We start from the raw sequence: 21,549 nt of genomic DNA, 5'->3' as shown, positions 1-21,549 counted from the left end.
CACACTTTCTCTCCCCATTGCAGCGAAGTGTTTTAGAATATAACTTAGTTATAACTGAAATGCATTGACTGTATTGCCCATACCTCTCTATTATTTTATATATAATAAATAGTGTCAACTTTTATTAGAATTCAACTGTTTCAGAGTGATTTTGTGATAGCTGTGGTGAACTTTTGCCTAAGGATTAGGAACTCCCCCACTTCAGATAAGACTAAAGGTGATTCAGATTAGGTCCTGCAACTGCAGGTGGTGCCCCTAGGTTAATCCTTATCCAGGATTACATATTTTAATATTTTAATAATTTTATGAAATATTAATAATTTTCTGATTATTAATATTTTATTTTACCTAACTAAATTCACCCAAATAACGAGCACAACAGTACTTCAGCCGAGGCCAGAAAGACGTCAAGTTCCTGCTACTCCTGAAGAAGAAGAGGAAACACTGCGGCCGCCAGAGGCAAAAAAAGATGAAAGATGTAACCCAGAATGGCAGGAGAAGTTCTGTCAGGAGAAGTTCTGTCAGGAGAAGTTCAGGAGAAGTTCTGTCAGGAGAAGTTCTGTCTGGAAAAGTTCTGTCAGGAGAAGTTCTGTCAGGAGAAGTTCTGTCAGGAGTTCTGTCAGGAGAAGTTCAGGAGAAGTTCTGTCAGGAGAAGTTCATGGCAGGAGAAGTTCTGTCAGGAGAAGTTCTGTCAGGAGAAGTTCATGGCAGGAGAAGTTCATGGCTGGAGAAGTTCTGTCAGGAGAAGTTCTGTCAGGAGAAGTTCTGTCAGGGGAAGTTCTGTCAGGAGAAGTTCTGTCAGGGGAAGTTCTGTCAGGAGTTCTGTCAGGAGAAGTTCTGTCAGGGGAAGTTCTGTCAGGAGTTCTGTCAGGAGAAGTTCTGTCAGGGGAAGTTCTGTCAGGAGAAGTTCTGTCAGGAGAAGTTCTGTCAGGAGTTCTGTCAGGAGAAGTTCTGTCAGGGGAAGTTCTGTCAGGAGAAGTTCTGTCAGGGGAAGTTCTGTCAGGAGAAGTTCATGTCAGGAGAAGTTCTGTCTGGAGAAGTTCTGTCAGGAGAAGTTCATGGCAGGAGAAGTTCTGTCAGGAGAAGTTCTGTCAGGAGTTCTGTCAGGAGAAGTTCTGTCAGGAGTTCTGTCAGGAGAAGTTCTGTCAGGAGAAGTTCTGTCTGGAGAAGTTCTGTCAGGAGAAGTTCTGTCAGGGGAAGTTCTGTCAGGAGAAGTTCATGGCAGCAGAAGTTCTGTCAGGAGAAGTTCTGTCAGGAGAAGTTCTGTCAGGAGTTCTGTCAGGAGAAGTTCTGTCAGGGGAAGTTCTGTCAGGAGAAGTTCTGTCAGGGGAAGTTCTGTCAGGAGAAGTTCTGTCTGGAGAAGTTCAGGAGAAGTTCCCAAGACTGAACATGTGGATGGAAAAGATCAAATGTTCTGCACCATCTGTGAAAAGGTGAAAAACGGCTTCACCAAAAGCTCTAGCAATCTGTATGCATCTGCAGCAATCTCTCCACAGACACACAGCCGTCTCTCCACAGACACAGACACAGCGGTCTCTCCACAGACACACAGCAGTCTCTCCACAGACACACAGCGGTCTCTCCACAGACACACAGCAGTCTCTCCACAGACACAGACACACAGCGGTCTCTCCACAGACACAGAGACACAGCAGTCTCTCCACAGACACAGCGGTCTCTCCACAGACACAGAGACACAGCAGTCTGTCCAGAGACACAGCGGTCTCTCCACAGACACAGCGGTCTCTCCACAGACACAGCGGTCTCTCCACAGACACACAGACACAGCAATCTCTCCACAGACACACAGCCGTCTCTCCACAGACACAGACACAGCAGTCTCTCCATAGACACAGCGGTCTCTCCACAGACACAGACACAGCGGTCTCTCCACAGACACACAGAGGTCTCTCCACAGATACAGAGACACAGCAGTCTCTCCACAGACACAGCGGTCTCTCCACAGACACAGAGACACAGCAGTCTGTCCAGAGACACAGCGGTCTCTCCACAGACACAGCGGTCTCTCCACAGACACAGCGGTCTCTCCACAGACACAGAGACACAGCAGTCTCTCCACAGACACAGCGGTCTCTCCACAGACACAGACACACAGCGGTCTCTCCACAGACACAGACACACAGCAGTCTCTCCACAGACAGACACACAGCAGTCTCTCCACAGACACACAGCAGTCTCTCCACAGACAGAGACACAGCAGTCTCTCCACAGACACACAGCAGTCTCTCCACAGACACACAGCAGTCTCTCCACAGACAGACACACAGCAGTCTCTCCACAGACACAGAGGTCTCTACGCAGACAGAATCCAGAATCGATAATCGCAACAAAAAAAAAAAAATAATAATTTGGGTGCCCGCAGTCAGGCCACTCACTGAACAGCAGGCCAGGCGCCGCCTACTGGTTTACTAGTGGCTTTATTACTTTATTAGTTAGTCTGAAGTAATAATTACACTTCAGGGTTAAAGTGGGTGCATCTTATTGTAAAATTGGACTTGGCCCAAATTGGGCTTCAAACGGACAAATTTCACGCGCGTCGGCCCATATCAGCCTAGCCTGCTTGGTATCTAATGCCAGGCCTGAATTATGATCCCAGTCCGCCCCTGTTTTTAACTATATCATACACTAGAGACTGTATATTATATCATGAGTAGGGCTGGGCTGGGCGATAATATCGTGTATGATTCAACTTTTCCCATGTTCTAATCTAGTGTAAAAAAGCAAACAAACTGAAAAAAGAAAAGAAAAAAAGAAACAAAAATCGCAATAAATCGTAATATCGAATCGCAATAATCGTAATACTTAAGAATCGCAATATATATCGAATCGGCACCCAAGTATCGTGATAGTATCGAATCGGGAGATAAGTGAATCGCCACAGCCCTAGAATATATCTACCAATGTGGCGGACAGCAACAGGCAGAGTTTCTGTTTCTACTTCATGTTTTACATGAACAATCTGAGCCGTTGTCCGTTGCAAAAAGAAGCTCGTTTAGTGGGCGTATGTGTACGGGCTGCCGAGGCAAAGCGTTGGTCAATACTGGGCCAATTAAAATGTTAAATGCTCCAATGCTCGGATTAGTTCCCTAGACCAGGGGTTTTCAAATGGGTTAGGGGCTCCTTCAGGGGATTCCAGGGGTAATTTATTCCCGCTATAATTCCATTCATAAGTAACACAATGACTATTTTGGTCACGGGTTTTATACACTTTCTGTAATAAAACATCTAAAAGCATCAATCATATCATATGGGCGACCGTGGGACAAAATCCTATCAAATGGGGCTCCGTGGTCTAATCTTTGTCAGTTTAAGTGTCCTTCATGTGAAAACATTTGAGAACCACTGCACTAGACACACAAAAATAGGATCCAGGTTTGAAAAATAGAGAAATTCTCCTCTAAGATCAATCATGATTCATTAGCGCAACATTAAGCCATATAGTGTGCTTTACTTTCATGCCAGCCATCATTTTGTAAGATCAGCGTAAATCTTTATTCAGCAGACCTTATGTGCAGGTCCATTGAGACTGTTGATGTCGTCCTCCACAGCTGCTAGCGCGGGCTCCTCAGGGGGAGGTGTGCAGCTCTGGTCCCGTCCAGCAGCAACATCTGGCTCAGGAGGTACAGCTCTACTGGGAGAGTCTTCTTCTTCTTCTTCATCAAATGCCTGACTGTTTCTGCAACGAGTGATATACGACAAGGATGTCATCAGAACAACACAATATGCAGGATGTAATGAGGGAGGGGGGGGGGGTTGAAAAACTGAAAAAGTCCAACTGAAAACTGATTTAGCGCCGGTGTAGGAATTTAGCCAGGGGCTAGAGCAGAAATGCCCCAAGAAATCTCAGAATGCCCCTAGAACCATGATCCAGGGGCAAAATTTGCCCACAAGATTTTGTTAATTTTCTTTTCATTCAACTCATTCAATTTACATCTCCATCTCTAACACACACTCGGCACCTGCAAGCTGGTTTCCAGAAGACGGTGAAGAAAACACACTGACACAAACAGCGCTGTTGTCCACACTATGCTTTAGCAACTTGATGCACTAATTACATTTTTTAAAGCAGCTACGAGCAACTTTTTCGATTGTTATTAAACAGTATAATTACAATATTGATGCATCACATCTTACCTATAATAGTAGCTGATACCAAAGCCGTGTGTATCTGAGATTGCTCCCTTAGGTGATTATTAAGTCTGTGTCTGTCTAAACTCGCGTCAACAGGGGGCTCTCTCTATCTCTCTCTTACCGCCGGCCCGGCTACACCCGGAAGTGAAACGCGGAAGTGAAACCCGGAAGTGAAACGCAGCTGCCTGCCTTTGCCGTTTGCGCTGCCTAGCAACATAACATAAACAATGTGAACGCCACGGATACTCTCGGGAACATCTCTCGTTATATTCTAACAGGTTTTTTGGAAGTTATTTTGTGGTTATGGCTGAAGTGGCTGCTGCAAACCGTTTCATTTCACTTCCTGATCTGCCCTGGCCACAGACAGACTACACTGGCCGATTCACTCGGGGTTCAAGCGAGACTACTCTGCCTTGGTCTCGTCGACTATTAGAGGTAAGATGTGATGCATTGATATTACATTTATACTGTTTAATAACAATCGAAAAAGTTGCTCGTAGCTGCTTTAAGTGCCTCCCAATTTTGTAAATGTCCCCAGTCTTTAGATAGTGGGGGCAAAGGTTGCCCTCAAATATCCCCCAGGAGTTTTCCATGAGGGAAATCCCCCAGGGGATTTCCATTTCCCCTAACCAATCACTGAGGCAAACGTATCGACCTAAATCTACTGTAATCCACGGGAGAACGGAAAAATATATATATATATTAGGGCTGTGGCGATTCACTTATCTCCCGATTCGATACTATCACGATTCTTGGGTGCCGATTCGATTTATATTGCGATTCTTAAGTATTGCGATTCTACGATTATTGCGATTCGATATTACGATTTATTGCGATTTTTGTTTATTTTTTTCTTTTCTTTTTTCAGTTTGTTTGCTTTTTTACACTAGATTAGAACATGGGAAAAGTTTAATCATACACTAGATACTGTATATTATATATCATGAGTAGGGCTGGGCGATATAGTTAAAAACAGGGGCGGACTGGGATCATAATTCAGGCCGGGCATTAGATACCAAGCAGGCCAGGCCGATATGGGCTGACGCGCGTGAAATTTGGGCCGTTTGAAGCCCAATTTGGGCCATTTGAAGCCAGATTTGGGCCGTTTGAAGTCCAATTTTACAATGAGATGCACCCACTTTAACCCTGAAGTGTAATTATTACTTCAGACTAACTAATAAAGTAATAAAACCACTAGTAAACCAGTAGGCGGCGCCTGGCCTGCTGTTCAGTGAGTGGCCTGACTGCAAGCACAAAAAAAAAAAAAAAAAAAATTGCGATTATCGATTCTGGAATAAAAGATCGATTCAAAAAATCGTGACATTAAAAATCGCGATACTTAGGTGAATCGATTTTTTCCCCCACCCCTAATATATATATATATATAACATATCTCCCCTTTGAATCAATGCCTTGAAACTAGAGTTCTGTTCGGATTTCAAAGTAATTTGTACTTTTAATCAATAGCGGCCACCATTGTTGTTATTACGAACTTGACAACGGCGCTAGTCCCGCCCTTTGCGCTGTTAATTGACGCTGATTGGCTAATCTAACTAGTCATTTTTTTCCACTGAGAAAATAGCTGTTGCATGTCACAATGCCAGACCAGAAGCAACCAAAACTCAACTCATAGGAGTGGGCGGAGTCAAAGGTCTGGACCCAGGGGCCGGTTGCACAAAGTACCTCAAGTTAAGATTTTCCCTGATCCCGTGAATCTTTTTACATATCTTTTTACAAATAATTTTTTAACTTAACATAACTTTTGATAATCTGTTTAGACTTTTTTCTTTTTTTTTTTATCCCCCATTAGTGCTAATTTTAATTTAATTAACCTGGTTGCTGCTCCACACTCTGTCGATCTGGGGAGAGCCGAAACTGGCTCCATGCTTCCTCCGAGACATGAGCAGTTGCCAGCCGCTTCTTTTCACCTGACAGGGGAAGCTTCACCCGTAGGACATAGCACGTGGGAGGATCACGCTATTCCAACCAGTTCCCCTCCCTCCGAACAGGCGCCCTTAACGACCAGAGGAGGAACCACTTCAGCAACCAGGATATTGCATGTTTTGGTGTGGGGTTCCTATATGAAGGAAACCCCCAGGGGGCACGGGGAGAACATGCAAACTCCACACAGAAAGGCCCTTTTGACGACCCCACCCGGGCGGTGGGCACTCGAGGACATGCAGACGGGCACGCACTCCTTCAGCGCTCACAGCGTCCCAAGGTGGGAATCGAACCCAGGACCTTCTAGCTGTGAGGCGACAGCGCTTACGACTGCACCACCGTGCCCCCGATAATCTGTTTAGACTTAGCGCCAAACCTTGCTTTTCTACGTACTTTCTCCGAATTGTAACGTACCTTATTAAGTGCAGCCATTTCCTCTTCTCTTTCTCATCGCAAGCAAAGTGGTAGAATGACAGTTGAATCGTTTTTTTTTGTCTCGGTTGTATTCCAACAATGAGGGACACAGCACTGCGGCATATTGACAACGCAGAGAGGCGCTTGGACCCGGAAGTCGTATTGTCGGGAGGTCATACGTCACAGCTTAACAAGTGAATACTAGGAAGAAATGTTGTTCCAGGAACAACTGTTACTTGGTGAAATCAGATCGCGCGGATGAGCTTTTATGCCATCCTAATCCACGTGTATGCATGAACCGTCCGCATATCATACTATTTATAGATCCGCGCCCGCCATGCACCCGACGCTATAAACGCTATAAAACGCTATAAAAGGAGCGAACTTACGGTTTATGCTGCCGTTGGTGCGATCGCTGCAGTCCAAGACTCCAAATAAACTTCCATGCTTTATTATGTCCAGTCCACCACTTGCCCTCATGTAGTTTACTCGACTAACGCTATAGCTTTAAGTTTAGTTTACTGGATTGCCTCATTGTATGGGAAAATACGAACGCGTCTTCTCTTCAAACACGTCTTCAGCGGAGACTCCTTTTTGAGGGTGACATCATTGACCATATATGGACGAAAAGTGGAGCCTAGCACAGGGCTATTGTTTGGTTTACGGCCGTGGGTCCTTTGGGGGATCTACAATAGGCGACTAAGAATGTGCCTGACGAAAAATGTAGCAAAATACTAGAGAACGTAATTAATATTATTTTTCCTCATTAATGATACATCGTTTCAACCGCCCGCAACCCATCCGCTATTAATCAGAATGTTTATTTTTATGATCTGGCCCGCCCGCGGGGCGGGATATCCGCGGTTATAACTGCGGCCCACGCATCACTCTGGGCACATATTCTGCTATCGCTGTGATCGCTGCGCCGCGTACTGCACAAAGACACGTTCCTCGTTTGTTTGTAACATTTTTACTCACTATGGCTATTGAAATAATCTTGAATCTTGAGGGTGTAACAATAAAGCATAAGAAGATGTTTGTGATGCGTCAGTACCTGGGAGTGTCCTCCTCTCTGCCCACGGCCACCACCTCGTAGATGTGCTTCCCAGGCAGGAGGGAGAAGAAGTGTCCAGGCTGCAGAAGGTACCAGCAGCCTTGGACCAGAGGCTGAGGCTCGTCGTCCAGAGACGCCTGGCTGAAGCACGGGTTCACATGGGTCTGCAAATCACAAGGACAAATACACGTGTTCATTGGCACTCAACGTTTACCTTTACTCTATTTATTTACTTTAGAGATGATTGTCTTTAACTTCATCGTGCACCTTTTGGACTGTAAATTCATATTTATCCCTCAGGTCCTTCTCATTTAGTTTATTTGATTTGATTTTAAAGGGACAGTGTACATTCATGAACACAGTAGGAATAGACTATGTGACAACCAGGAAAGACTAGTGACTACTGGAGTCAGTTGACAGCCGGAACAGGGACGGCACCCGGGTAGCAGTATGGGTTAGCTCCCCAGCCTGCGTCTTCCGTGAGGAAGAAGCCCAACAACCCACGAGAGGCCTTTGAGGAGGGCCATTCAAGCCGCAAGTGGAGTCTGCAGTGCCACCAATTACTGGTACTGCATGGTGTCCACTAAGATACCATCACCTCGGAATGAGATGTTTGGAGCGGGGGAGTCTGGTGCAGCGCACAGGTCGTAGACCTGGTGAGACGAGGGAGGAACCCGGCCGGGTGGCAACCCACAGAGCCCGGTCCCTCTACGTACCAGAGCCCTCCCCCTCCCCCGGTCCCAGCAGAGTAGTTCCGGAGCAGCGGATTGAGTGGCCCTGACCACGTGACCACCTTCGACCCTCCCTATAGGGCTGACCGTGGGTAGCTACTGGGACGTAAGTTGGGGCTTGGCCAGCCCCGGCTGGGTCACCTGGGCGAGGGTGTATGATGTTGCGAGACCCGAAACATCCTATGACCCCAGGGTACATCACTGAGGATACGTCCCAGTTATGCATCCATGCGATGTTTTTTTTTTTTCTTTAATAGTGTAAAAGTACCCAATTGTAGCCAGAGGCTAGTTTCCTTTAGCCTGGTAAACCAGCCCGTCACGTGAACTCACATTTCATTTGGTTCTGCGTGACGGTCTGGCCCCAAAGCCAGTGGGGGGGGTTTAGCAGAAGCGGAAGAGCGGAAGAGCCAATCAGCGACTGCGCTGTGATTGACAGCGCAAGTTGCCCAATCAGGCACGCCACTAGCACTGCACTAACAAAACAGTAATGGCCCCCTCCTTGCCTGATCGTCTCGAGGAGTAATGTCAGCATTTGTCTAGTTTAAACAGCCATAAAGTGCAGTTATTGCAGAAATAGACTCAATAACAACAATTAAACAAGTACAGGAGTATCACCGCAACCGCAGAGTTTCTCGGCAGAGAATATGTTTTTGACATTCTCCCGAGTGGATTTGGGTTTGATTGGATCCGACGCTGATTGGCTGAAGGAGTTGTCTGTCAAGGCAACTATGCCCGCCCATGCTCCCGCCCCTGCTAAGGACTGGGTGAAGAGTTGGGGCCAGACCGTCACACAGAACCAAATGAAATGTGAGTTAATGTGACAGGCTGGTTTACCAGGCTAGGTTTCCATTGGCAGATCTGTCAATCACCCCCTTCCTTGTCTATCATCTATTTTACTTCAAACGGGTGAGTTATATAAAAATTTACCCCCCCCTACAGTTGTTATGAAAAGGTGAAATTAGCTATATAAACCAAAACCGTGTTTCGCCCCTAACTGGAATTTTTTTTAATCATGTTACAAGCATTTTAACACATTCACTGCCAGCCTTTTTTTTTTTTACTGTAGGTAGGTTCTGCCAGAGGGTTTTTTTGAGGATTCTGGCTCATCTTTCAAGACCCGAGGATTCTTTTCTGCTAAGATTTTGTGAACACACAATATCTCAAAAGAACTAATAGAATGTGTGCTTTCTCTGTCTAAAAGAGTTAGTTTGTAGAGTTAGTAGTTATGTAAGCATTAGCAGTTGAATACAGCATGGTTTCAGCATTAGAAAATTTATTCTGAGATAAACGGCTTTTTGTGAAATTCGATAGAACAGTCACTTTAACCATTCATTTTTGGCATCAGTAAGACCTAAACAATAGTTTTGAACAGTAATTTCCTCCATAACAGCAGGAAACACCCCTCTGCTTCCAACTCCTCCCTCCGTGGGCGTTCTTCTTGGCTGCAGCGGCCGTGTCACAAGCTTGTCACCAGTCTCACTGCTTTGCTGCTGCTGTGCGGCTGTGCCTGTCTGCGCGGCCGCTCTTTGAGGAAGTCTGGATGGACTCGCTCGCATCTTGGAGTTTTGGTTGAGAGCTTTGATGAAGCTTTTGCGATTCTGGTCATATTTATGCTGCGTGTTTCAAAGTGTGTTCCACCCGTAATCTATTGTGCAAATTTGCAATCCCGCACTGCCAGCAATCAGCGCGAAAACGAAAGCGTTTTCGCCAATCCATTTTCATGAGAATGGCTTCGTCACACTGCTTTTTGCTTGCCTTCCTCTAGTCAGGAAAGAACTGTCGCCACTTAGTGGGTCGGTGGAATGGGTTGTACACGTTGTACACGTCCAATACTTATATAAGAGATGTAAAAGGGTTAGATCATACATGGGCAAACTACGGCCCGCGGGCCGGATCCGGCCCGCGGGCGCCACCTGTGTGGCCCGCGATGGAATTGCAAAAAAAAAAAAAAAGGTTTTTTTTACACAGTGCACCTGAATGCAACATGCACGATACCCGCTGAATAAGTGTCCAAATGTTCGTCATTCTGGCCAATACTCCACTTCTGTTATAGCATTTCAGTCTGGAATATGGAATATCTTTCAATAATCTTTATGACTAAAAGGCTACATTGAATTAGAAATTTTAATAATTAACTCATTGGTTTTGGATTTATTTAGCTTCAAGACTGCATTTTTGTTTGTGTGACCCGCAACACAGGCTTTGATCATCCCGGGCCACTTACTGATACTTATGCTTAAATTAACCCACTCATATTCTGATTTATTTGAAGAAAAACGTTTTGGCTAGTGGAAATTCTAATTGGCTGGTAACTTTAAAATCTAGCAGCCATATTGGCAGGTGGTCAAAAAAGTTAATTTCAAGCCCTGAGAGCAGGTGGTGACATAGGAGTGAGTGAGAAAAATGAGAAAAATGAAATATTGGTGGTTAAGACTGAATAATGACATCACAGCTGTTAATTTAAAATTAGTTATTCCTCTAAACGTGGCTTCAAATGCACCAAATTGTTCACGCTCGCGCCGTTCGGCCCTCAGCAAAACCTGGTAGCGAGGACATTTTTTGTGGCCCTCTCTATCATCAAAGTTACCCATCCATGGGTTACGGCATGACAATATTTGTTCGGTCCCCGGCAACAATCTGGGTTTCTCATGTGGCCCCCCATGAAAAATAATTGCCCACCCCTGGGTTAGATGCACATCCCACGGTCAAAAAAAAAAAAATCATTTTTTTTACGTAAAAACACGTCATTGGCAGTGAACGGTTGGATTGTGTTTGACGTAAAAACACGTCATTGGCAGTGAACGTGTTAACATGGGGGGAAATGCCTACTACTACCCCCGACGCCTAGTGGCCATTCAAGGAACTACAGCTTTTCAATTTACTTCGGCATCCTCAGAGGGAAGGGAGTGGGCTTGCACACACTGGTCCCAACATACCAGCGCCTGTATCCTACTATAGTTGTATATATATATATAGAACAGGGGGTTCTCAAACTTTTCAGACCAAGTACCACTGTACCAAACAAGATTTCCCGGGGACCACTTCCACTGCAGATAGCAGCAATTTCCCCCCCAGACAAAATAACATTTACTGATTTAACCGTGCAGTAGTATCAGAAAGGCTAAATAACAACATAAGGCTACTGTTTCAAAACAAACAAACACACACACACACACGTCACACACACACACACACACACACACACACACACACACACACACCTGCCAACATTATTCTGTGAAAAAGAGGACCCCTTTGAAAATGTTTTTTTCCCCTCGCCAAAATTTTGCCTAACTTTGGAGCATTATTTAGCCACCTTCCTTGCAAGCTAGCATGACATGGTTTCTACCAATGGATGCTTAGGTCTTCTACTTTCTTATGATACCAGAAACTTCACTCTGAGCTCGCTATAGCCTCTGAAATTGGATTTTCAAAATCCTGATATTTCCCAAATATCGCAATATTTCCGATTTCCCAGGCCTCCTCCTCAGGGTTAATGTGTAATGTAAAAACACACACCAGTGGTCGGCGGTAGGGGTGGGGGGGAAATCGATACACCATAGTATCGCGATATTTTGCCTGACGATATTGTATCGATATTTGGACGCCAAGTATCGATATTAATTTTTTTTTTTTTTTTTTTTGCAGGCCATGCCATGCCAGGCCACCGGGCATCTGCCCGAAGCGCCCGATCTTGCAGTCCGCCTGCGGTGGGGTATTGAGTCCAGAGAAGCTTAATAATGTAGCCTACGTGTGGGGCCAAAACAAAACAAAAAAACACTGCATGTTTTACTTCCGGTGAGGTCAAGGAAAAGGTAGGAAAAGGAGATATAGAAATATCGCAATATTCAATATATCGCAATACTAGCATATCGCAACAGCGCAATACTATCGTGACTCAAGTATCGTTTTAGTATCGTATCGTTGGCATCTGGTGATTCCCACCCCTAGTCGGCGGACCACAGTTTTAGAAGCTATGATCTAGAAAAAGGCCTGAGGGCCCCTACACCATGGAATTAAAGAGATATGAATATGGAGTGTCTTTCTTCCTACTCTCGTTTCAGCTTGCAGAACACATTTACTAAAAGCAGAGATGGTAAGTAACTAAGTACAAATACTTTGTTACTGTACTTATGTAGGATTTTCAGGTATTTTGTACTTAACTGAGTATTTATTTTTCTGACAACTTTTTTACTTTTACTCCCTACACTTTGAGAGAAATATCTGTACTTTCTACTCCCTAGATTTTCAAAACAAGCTAGTTACTTTAGTTTTAACGCCCAACAGACACGATACAAATGTTGTTTGTCTGTCTCTCTCGTCTCGCACTTTCAGCTTTGCCGCATTATGTGCACCTGTTTTTGTGGAAAAACCATATCACACAAATTATTAATCAAAGTATAGTCTTACTCTTCATACATCTTAAAACATGTTTCTTCAAATGATATGCAAATGACTGGAGTTTTAGTTAGCTTTGCACAGAAACAGCGACTAGAAATAATTTTTTTAAGTTTATACTTTATGACATTTCAGAGCCTGTGCTTTTTTACTTTTACTTGAGTAAACAAGTTGAATAAATACTTCTACTTTTACCAGGCTTTTTTTTTTACACGAGTAAATGTACTTCTACTTAGGTAAAGAATGTGTGTACTTTCCCCAATCTCTGACTAAAGCTACAATCTCTTACTACCAGAGTGTTTTTTTTCTCCTAGTAATGCCTCTCTACTTAACCCATCTTAAAAACTAGAACGACCGCACCGAAGATTTATGCCTCCGCCATTACCGTAAATTCCGGACTATAAGACGCACCGGTCTATAAGCCGCGGGACCAAAATTGACTATTTTTTTCTTCTATAAGCCGCACCGGTCTATAAGCCGCGGGTGTTTTGATGTTTAATTACCATATGAAAGGGTTCGTGCACAGAGAGGAATGTCGGGAAAGAGATGGCTGTTTGGGGAAGCTCCCATTTATTAACATTTCAACAAAACAAAACAAAAGTCAGGTCACTAATCCCCAGACAAAATCACACAACAATAGGCTATATGTGCAGCAAACCTGTAACCAGAGAAGTCAAGTCACTAATCCTCGTCTTCCTCTTCTTCCTGCGTACTGAAACCACCAAAGTCCTCATCTTCAGTGTCGGAAACGAACAGGTTCAGGGTGGCTTCGTCAACCACTCTCCTCTCTCCTTCATTGTCACTCAAAACCAACGAACTCCTCTTCATCACTGTCGGCATCGAACAGCCTCTGAAGCCTCTGACGGCCCTCAGCGCCAGCTGTGGCGGCGTCATCCTCTTCATCCCGCAGCAGTCCAGCGTTTTGGAACCCGTTGGTGATTGTGGATGTTTTCACACTCCTATAATATTCCGTGCTGAGACAGTTCCTCGTGCTGCACCGTCCAACGCCTCACCATTGACTCATCGATGCCCAGGTTACGCGCGGCTGCTCTGTTTCCCTCTTTTAATGCGAGATTGACTGCTTTCAACTTGAAAGCTGCGTCGTGTGAATTTCTGCGTACCTTCCCCATGGTAAGTGAGAGTGTTGCTTCTACTGCTCGTCTTGTGAATATTCCTTGATCTTCCTTTGTGTGAATTCGCCGAAGTTTGTGATTTTCTCCTGGTAGTCGGGGGAGGGAGTTGATGGCCGAGTGGCCGTTTGCTTACCGTAATTACCATATGTAAGTGGTCACGCACAGAGGGGATTGTCGGGAAAGAGATGGCTGTTTGAGGAAGCTCCCATTTACCGTATTACCGTAACATTTCAACAAAACAACATAACACAACACCACCGTTGTTTATTTTTACAGTGCACACAGTGTCCGCGGTGTGGTGAAAAGAGGGCAAGAGAGGAAATTAAAACAGAAGTGGATTTATAGTTAGAAAGAGTGCTAAAAAAGAGAGATTTTTTTTTTTTTTTTTTTTTTTTTTCTGAAAAAATCCATAGATAAGACGCACCGTTATATAAGCCGCAGGGGCCAAAAAACGGGAAAAAAGCCGCGGCTTATAGTCCGGAATTTACGGTAGTTCATTATTGAGTCCAAATCGCCATTTGAGGCAAATTGGAAGAAACTCCGTCAAGGCGCTCTAAGATGCTTGGGAATTGGGTGTGTGAGGTCACAGTGACCTTGAACTTTGACCTTTAACCATCAAAGTCTAATCAGTTTATGCTTGAGTGCAAGTTGATGTTTGAGCCAAATCAGAAGAAATTCCATCAAGCCGTTCTTGAGATATGGCGTTAACAAGCTTGAAAATGGCGTTGGAGAGGTCACAGTGACCTTGACATTTGACCTTTGATCATCAAAATGTAATCCGTTCATCCTTGCGCCCAAGTCGATGTTTGAGGCAAATTTGATGAAATTCCGTCAAGGCGTTCCTCAGATATCACATTAACGAACATCAGACGGACGGACGGACGGACAACCTGGATCCATAATGCCTCCGGCCTGGCTATCGCCGGCGGAGGAATAACAATAAAAGATGCTGGAGGTGAGATGAACACCCACTCCTGGTTGAAAAGCAGAGACAGAAAGGAGGACGTACTGGTTTGATACGCAGCTGTCCATCCCGGCTCTCCAGCAGCCCGTGGTTCCTGGACACTCTCTTATCACTGACCTGAGAGGAGGAGAGGACGAGAGGGGTTTACAACCACAACGCTTTAGACCAGAGCTTCTCAACGTGGGCTCCGGGGACCACCAGGGGTCCTTGACAGGGTCCCTGGGGGTCCCCAGCTAATGTATGGACTGTTACATGTCAGCATTATTTCCTTTACAAGAAGTTAACACAGTTAGAGAATGTATAGGAATGACAAATTTGATCAGCTCTCTACCTACAATAAAAACAAATAATTTTACAAAATCCATTCATTGATTTAAACCTTTATTTAAAACTAGCGATGTCAACGGTTAACCGTTAATCGATTAACCGTCGCTAACGTCGTTGTTCGGTTATTGCTGTCGGTCTATCAGTTAATATTTTTTTTTTTTTTTTGACACGTTTTTTGAGTTTCCTTGCAGATTTTGCACAGTGTTTTGCATCATGCAACTATTTTGTTCAAATTTTGTTCAATTGTTGGCAGCAAATCGAAATAGGCTATATTTTGTTTAAGTTTTTATGCTGCAAAAGACAGTAGGCCTAATGTGAAAAAATCAAAAGAAATAACAGATTGTTGTTGTTGTAATGTTTACATAAACAGGAAATAAAGCTCTCAAAAATATATTTCCTTGTCATCCATATAAGAGCCAGAATGATTTTGGAATGATTACCTGATCAAAATGTGGCAATAAACTTATAAATTTCAGCAAAGCCAACAAAAAATAAAGGCATAATTCTAACACAAAAAGCATTAACATTTCAGCATCTAAATAGACACGCCTTCTTTGGGCATGAGCTCATTGAGTAAATAGACAAAAAAAAAAAAAAAAAAAAAAAAAAAAAATTAATATTAAAAAATTATGAATTAACCGATAGGTTAATCGATTATTAGCGTCGGTTAATCGAAAGTGAAATTAACCGAAAATTGACATCCCTATTTAAAACCTCAAAAAATCTTTGAGGTTGCCCTCATTTTCAATGCTGTTCGAGTTACAAATAAAACCAATTAAAAACAAGCAAACAAAAAAACACATATCTAACTATAAAAACATATTCTCAGATTCAGCTCCGAGAGACAAAATGGGGTCCATGGTCTTAATTAGATATGAATTTTACTCTCATGCCAGTACAGTAGGTGTAGATAACAAGTTTTATATCAAGATATCAAGAGTAGAAATCACATTTTTGTAATCAAACTCAATCAGTAGAGACCAGTGGTATGGTCAGTTCTTTAAACACCCACCGTTGCTCTGGCTGTATTGTTATATTTTGTACTTAATGTATTTATACAATATTGTCTAGACCTGCAGATATGTATATTAGTAAGATTATTAGTATATTTTTCCCTAGTACTGACTTCATTAGCTTCCCATCGGTGCAATCACTCAGGTTCAGAGCGCCATCTAGTGGGCTGCGTAAGCAATAGCACCGCCAAATGGTTAGATCAAAAAAGAGGTAATTTATAGTTGTTCATATCTAAATGTGCTCAAGAATTCACATCCTATAATATAATAAGAATGCAAAGTGTCTGTCTGTGAGTGAGTGTGTGAGTGAGTGAGTGAGTGTGTGAGTGAGTGAGTGAGTGAGTGAGTGAGTGAGTGAGTGAGTGAGTGAGTGACTGACTGACTGACTGACTGACTGACTGACTGATAGGGCTTTCACACCGGCAGGGCTCCGTGCCGGTTCCGGTTCCCGTCCCCCCAAATTTGAACCGGCCGGCGCGTTCAGACCGAAATAATAATTGGTTCGGAACCTGAAAAGTTGGTTCTCAGCGGAACCAAAAAATAGTTGTTTTTTCCTTGGGAACCGTGACATCATCAGTGGGCGTGTCTCATTCTAGGCTGTGGAAACGAGCAGGAAGGAGAAGAAGGCAGTGACAACATGGAGAAAAATTATTTGCAGTGGTCTCCTGAGGAAACCAAATGTTTAGTGGTGATTTGGGCATCTACCCAATCTCAAGAAAAGCTAGAAAGCAGTACAAGAAAGAGCAAGTTGTCTGCCGAACTTGTGGAAGAGAGGGCCAAGGCTGGGTTCACTCGAACGCCAGACCAAATAATTAATAAACTTAAAAAACTGAAGGAGGACTACCGAATAATGTCCTCCCACTTTGGTTCCGCTTAAACTGGTGTGAACACGGGCTGGTTCGCCAGAAAGCACCAAGGTTCTGAGACTCCAGAATGGAGCCAGAGCCAGAAGAACCAGAACCGTGTCTGTCTGAAAGCGGTATGAGTGAGTGAGTGAGTGAGTGAGAGTGAGTGTGTGAGTGAGAGTGAGTGAGTGAGTGAGTGAGTGAGAGTGAGTGAGTGAGTGAGTGAGTGACTGAGTGAGTGAGTGAGTGAGTGAGTGAGTGACTGACTGACTGACTGACTGACTGACTGAGTGAGTGAGTGAGTGAGTGAGTGAGTGAGTGAGCAGAATTGTGTTCGGCCACAGGCTATGCCACTTTACATGTGATCGCACTGAATCTTTCAGGAAATGTGAAGAGCACCCTTGCAGATGACCTAAGAGAGCTGGATTTTTTAATTAGGTAATTAGGGCCGACTAAATGGGAAAAAATTGCTAATTAGTAGGGGTGGGGGGGGAAATCGATACACCATAGTATCGCGATATTTTGCCTGACAATATTGTATCGATATTTGGACGCCAAGCATCGATATAAAAAAAAATGTGCAGGCCATGCCATGCCAGGCCACTGGGCATCTGCCCAAAGCGCCCGATGTTGCAGTGCGCGCCTGCAGTGGCGTATTGAGTCCAGAGAAGCTTAATAATGTAGCCTACATGTGGGGCAAAAACAAAACAAAACAAAAAAACACTGTATGTTTTACTTCCGGTGAGGTCAAGGAAAAGGTAGGAAAAGGAGTTAGACAATATATCGAAATATCGCAATATTCAATATATCGCAATATTCAATATATCGCAATATTCAATATATCGCAATATTCAATATATCGCAATATCGGCGATATCGCAATACTATCGTATCGTGACTCAAGTATCGTTTTAGTATCGTATCGTGGGCATCTGGTGATTCCCACCCCTACTAATTAGTGGCCAAAATGACTCAAGACAGGTTCAGCACCATGGAGAGCTACAGAGTGGAGGAGCCCACGGGTGAGTGGCGTTATAATCAGCCAATAGACCCTTTTCACGACAGCCATTTTGTGTCTCAAAGGCAGGGTAAACACAGGTGTAACCAAAACATTAATAAAGCTTTCCAACTTCCATTGCATGTAGGTGTTCCAATGCTGGGGCCCTCATCAATGTTTTGGTTGCACCTGTGTTTACCCTGACTTTGAGACACAAAACGGCTGCTGTGAAAGGGGTCCATTTAAGTGGACTATGAAAAGCCTCTGGCCGCTGCCTGTTAACAAGGACGCCGAAATGAAACTTGTGGGTACAGCGTCGGTACAGCTTCGGTTGAGCGTTGCTTCGGCATGCTGTGTGAACGGGGGCTTAGACCTTGGCCACACTGATCCGTCAGAAAATGGACAGAATTATTGAACGGACAGATGTCTGTCCGATGAGAACTGAGTTTACGTCAAACCCCTCGCCGAAAGCACCGGGGCTGCTCCGCGGCCGGCGAGCCTGCCTGCGCAGCCTGCGTGCAGCTCCTTGGAAATGTGACTCGATGCAAATGACATGAACAGCGCGAGTATATACCGTAATTTCCGCACTATAAGGCGCACCTGAATATAAGCCGCAGCAGCAAAATTGACTGTTTGTTACATATATAAGCGGCACTGGACTATAAGCCGCAGATGTTTTAATGTTTAATTACCAACCAGGAGGAGGCGTAGCGCCTGCCTGTAAACGGTCTCCGTTTCTTATCAGCGGAGACCGTTTTGAGTCCTTACCCTCATCGTCGTAACACCGCCAGTTCGCCATCTTTTGAAGCATGATGTTAGATTACAACGAGCTAGTTGTGTGGCTTAGCCTTCCAAAATGTTGCCGTTAGTTTTTTAGAAGTTAATACATAGAATTGGGAACGTTACATTCAATTTCATTCAGACTGTCTTTCTGGCTCAATCGCTGCCATTTTTCCCCCGGAGCGAGCGAGGGAGGAAGAGAGGAGGGAGGGTGTTTTACAGTAGTGGCTGAGAGAGCGTAGTGGCTCTGCTCCAAGCAGGTCGCGAGGCACATTTTTTGCAACATCATCCAAACAGGGTCTGTCTATCTTGCTCTCGTTCTGTCTCTCGTACCAAAATCCATAGATTTAGGAGGTCCCCTAGTGGCCGTTAGCTGGAAAAATCCATAGATAAGCCGCACCGTTATATAAGCCGCAGGGCCAAAAAATGGGGAAAAAGTCGCGGCTTATAGTGCGGAAATTACGGTAATGTAGAATCATGTGCAGATAACTGGAGAGAAGTATATGCACTACATTCTCCCCTTGGACTAACTTCTAGTCACTGAAATCCTAGTGAAATCACACAATTTTACTCATTTTGCTATAGCCTTGTTCACCGCCTCGGCCATCTTCTTTGAAAAGTTGAAACAAATCTCGGAACGCCTCCTCTCGAGACCTCGACTCTGATTGGCTAAACGGACAGTGACTATCCGACCATCCGACCATCCGATACGTCCGTCCAGAAACAGTTCATCCCTCTTCAACTTTCTGTCCATCAAAACGTATGCAAATTTTCTGGATACGTACGCTTCTGAGTGCTCCACGGACAGTCGGACAGTTGTCATTGAAAATGAATGGAAGTGAACAGAGAAATGAACGCACACGGACAGGCACCACGGATCAGTGTGGCCAAGGCCTTAGCTAGGTGTACATTATCACTGTACATTATCACAAATGAATGGACACCCTGCAGCCAATCAGAATCGAGTATTCACCCAGACCATGGTATAACATAATGTAATACGTAATGCAATGCCCTCATTTATTTCTATGCCTCTTTACGTGTTGTCACGTCTGGTTGTCACTCCGCCCATAAATGGAAAATGGTATCGAGTATCGATCTTTTCCTGGGTATCGTTTCGAGTATCGTGACATCCCTAGTTGCAGGTGTGACTGACATGTGGGCCGAGGAGGACCTGGGCTTTGTTCACCACAGCCGTATAAACTCACCCGCAGGAACGGCCCCCTGCCCAGCACGCTCTCCCCCTCCGGCAGGCGGATGGGACCCCCGCCGTCCACCGGCACCAGCTCGAACCCGCGGGCCCCCGCCATCCGCTCAGCCCGCTGCTCTGGAGTCAGCTCAGCAGGCTGGTGTACAGTCCGCTCGGCGCTGCAGACTGCTCCAGGGTCTGTTTAAAGAAGAACAGCTCACCTCAGTGGAGATTTTCAGTGCAAGAAAGTGCTCAGTGGCCATCAGAGTTAAGTAAGTCTAAAATAACTTTTCGGTTTCATTCAGCGGGCGTTAGCTTAGGATGTTCGTTTCCGAGTTGAAACCAGTCAGCTCTCCAGAGAAACGGAAAGACAACACATACTACACATAATCGAACTAAAATAGAAACACTTTTGGGGGGTTTTTTGCTTCCGTTTTTCACAAGTTGAAATAAACAGATCTAAGACTTTTCTATGCACACAAAAGGCTTCCTTCTCTCAAATTGAATTCATACATTTGTTTAAAATCCATCCACCTGACTGACAGGTGTCGAGATGCTGATTAAACAGCATGATTTAGTGCCATGGGCGGGTGTGCCATGGGCTGGTGTGCCATGGGCGGGTGTGCCATGGGCTGGTGTGCCATGGGCTGGTCACGAGGCCATGGGCTGGTGTGCCATGGGCTGGTCATGAGGCCATGGGCTGGTGTGCCATGGGCTGGTGTGCCATGGGCTGGTGTGCCATGGGCTGGTCACGAGGCCATGGGCTGGTCACGAGGCCATGGGCTGGTCACGAGGCCATAACTAAAATGTGCAGTTTCATCACCAGATACTGGCTGGTCTGCACACAAAATGCACATTGCCCACATTGCTCACTGAATGGCCTTAATGTTGTGGCACACCTGTCAGTCAGGTGGATGGCTTCTCTTGGCAAAGGAAAGTGCTCACTAAGCTCTCTTTCACATATAAGCTGGTGGACTCGGTGCGATTCTGGGGGGTGAAGTTGCAACATTGTTGTGATTTTCATTTGGTCTGGTTCACTTTCACACAGCAATTTGTCACAAACGCACCAAACTTTCTGAACAATGTCACGTGGTCCAAACAGTCACTCGTCTATTGGACAGAATAGAGAAGGGAAATCTCTCCTCTCTTCAGCAGGCTTCTTGCCTGGCTGAGGGCTGGCTGAACAACACAAGTGAATCCGCAAAACACAAACCATGGAGCAACTCCACCTGCGATATTGGGATTTCTGGTTTTACTTTGGTGTTTACTATCAAATAGTTAACAAGAATGTGCTCAATATGAGCAGCAGATGAGGCAGCAAGCTGTTGAACATTTCATTCTGCAGATGAGAGTAGCCTACGTACCGAAGGAGAGCGGTTGCCAAGCCAGCTGTTGAGAAATGTGATGTTGTTATGACGATGTACGTCACGACGCGGTATGCAGGTACTGTACACGTGTGCACGCCGCAGTGTTTGTTTTGCTCCCTTCTACCGTCTTCTACTCATGATGCACTGCACGAGTGCATCAGATGCACTGGCGCTCTTGTGTTTAGTCCGGGTTGCTTTCACACAACAAACGAACCGCGCCAGGGTTCACTTGGAAGCGAACCGA

General features: G+C 44.8%; 1 protein-coding gene across 2 annotated transcripts in view; it reads right to left on the bottom strand.

Moving 5' to 3' along the window:
- Positions 1 to 20,062, bottom strand: part of aplf (aprataxin and PNKP like factor) — a 79,449-nt gene extending 59,387 nt beyond the window's left edge. For both annotated transcript variants that reach the window (XM_083635731.1, XM_083635732.1), the window contains exons 1-4: positions 19,958 to 20,062; positions 14,833 to 14,904; positions 7,562 to 7,725; positions 3,526 to 3,697 (exon numbers count right to left, since the gene is read on the bottom strand). In XM_083635731.1, the coding sequence (XP_083491857.1) occupies positions 3,526 to 3,697; positions 7,562 to 7,725; positions 14,833 to 14,904; positions 19,958 to 20,059 (510 nt within the window). In that variant the 5' untranslated portion in view covers positions 20,060 to 20,062. The remainder of the gene's footprint in view (positions 1 to 3,525; positions 3,698 to 7,561; positions 7,726 to 14,832; positions 14,905 to 19,957) is intronic.
- Positions 20,063 to 21,549: the final 1,487 nt, after the last annotated feature.

Source organism: Poromitra crassiceps (genome assembly GCF_964638095.1).
Source record: "Poromitra crassiceps genome assembly, chromosome: 4".
Taxonomy (NCBI): Eukaryota; Metazoa; Chordata; class Actinopteri; order Beryciformes; family Melamphaidae; genus Poromitra; species Poromitra crassiceps.
Note: the sequence above shows the minus strand (reverse complement) of the source record. Positions and strands in the feature narration are given on the sequence as shown.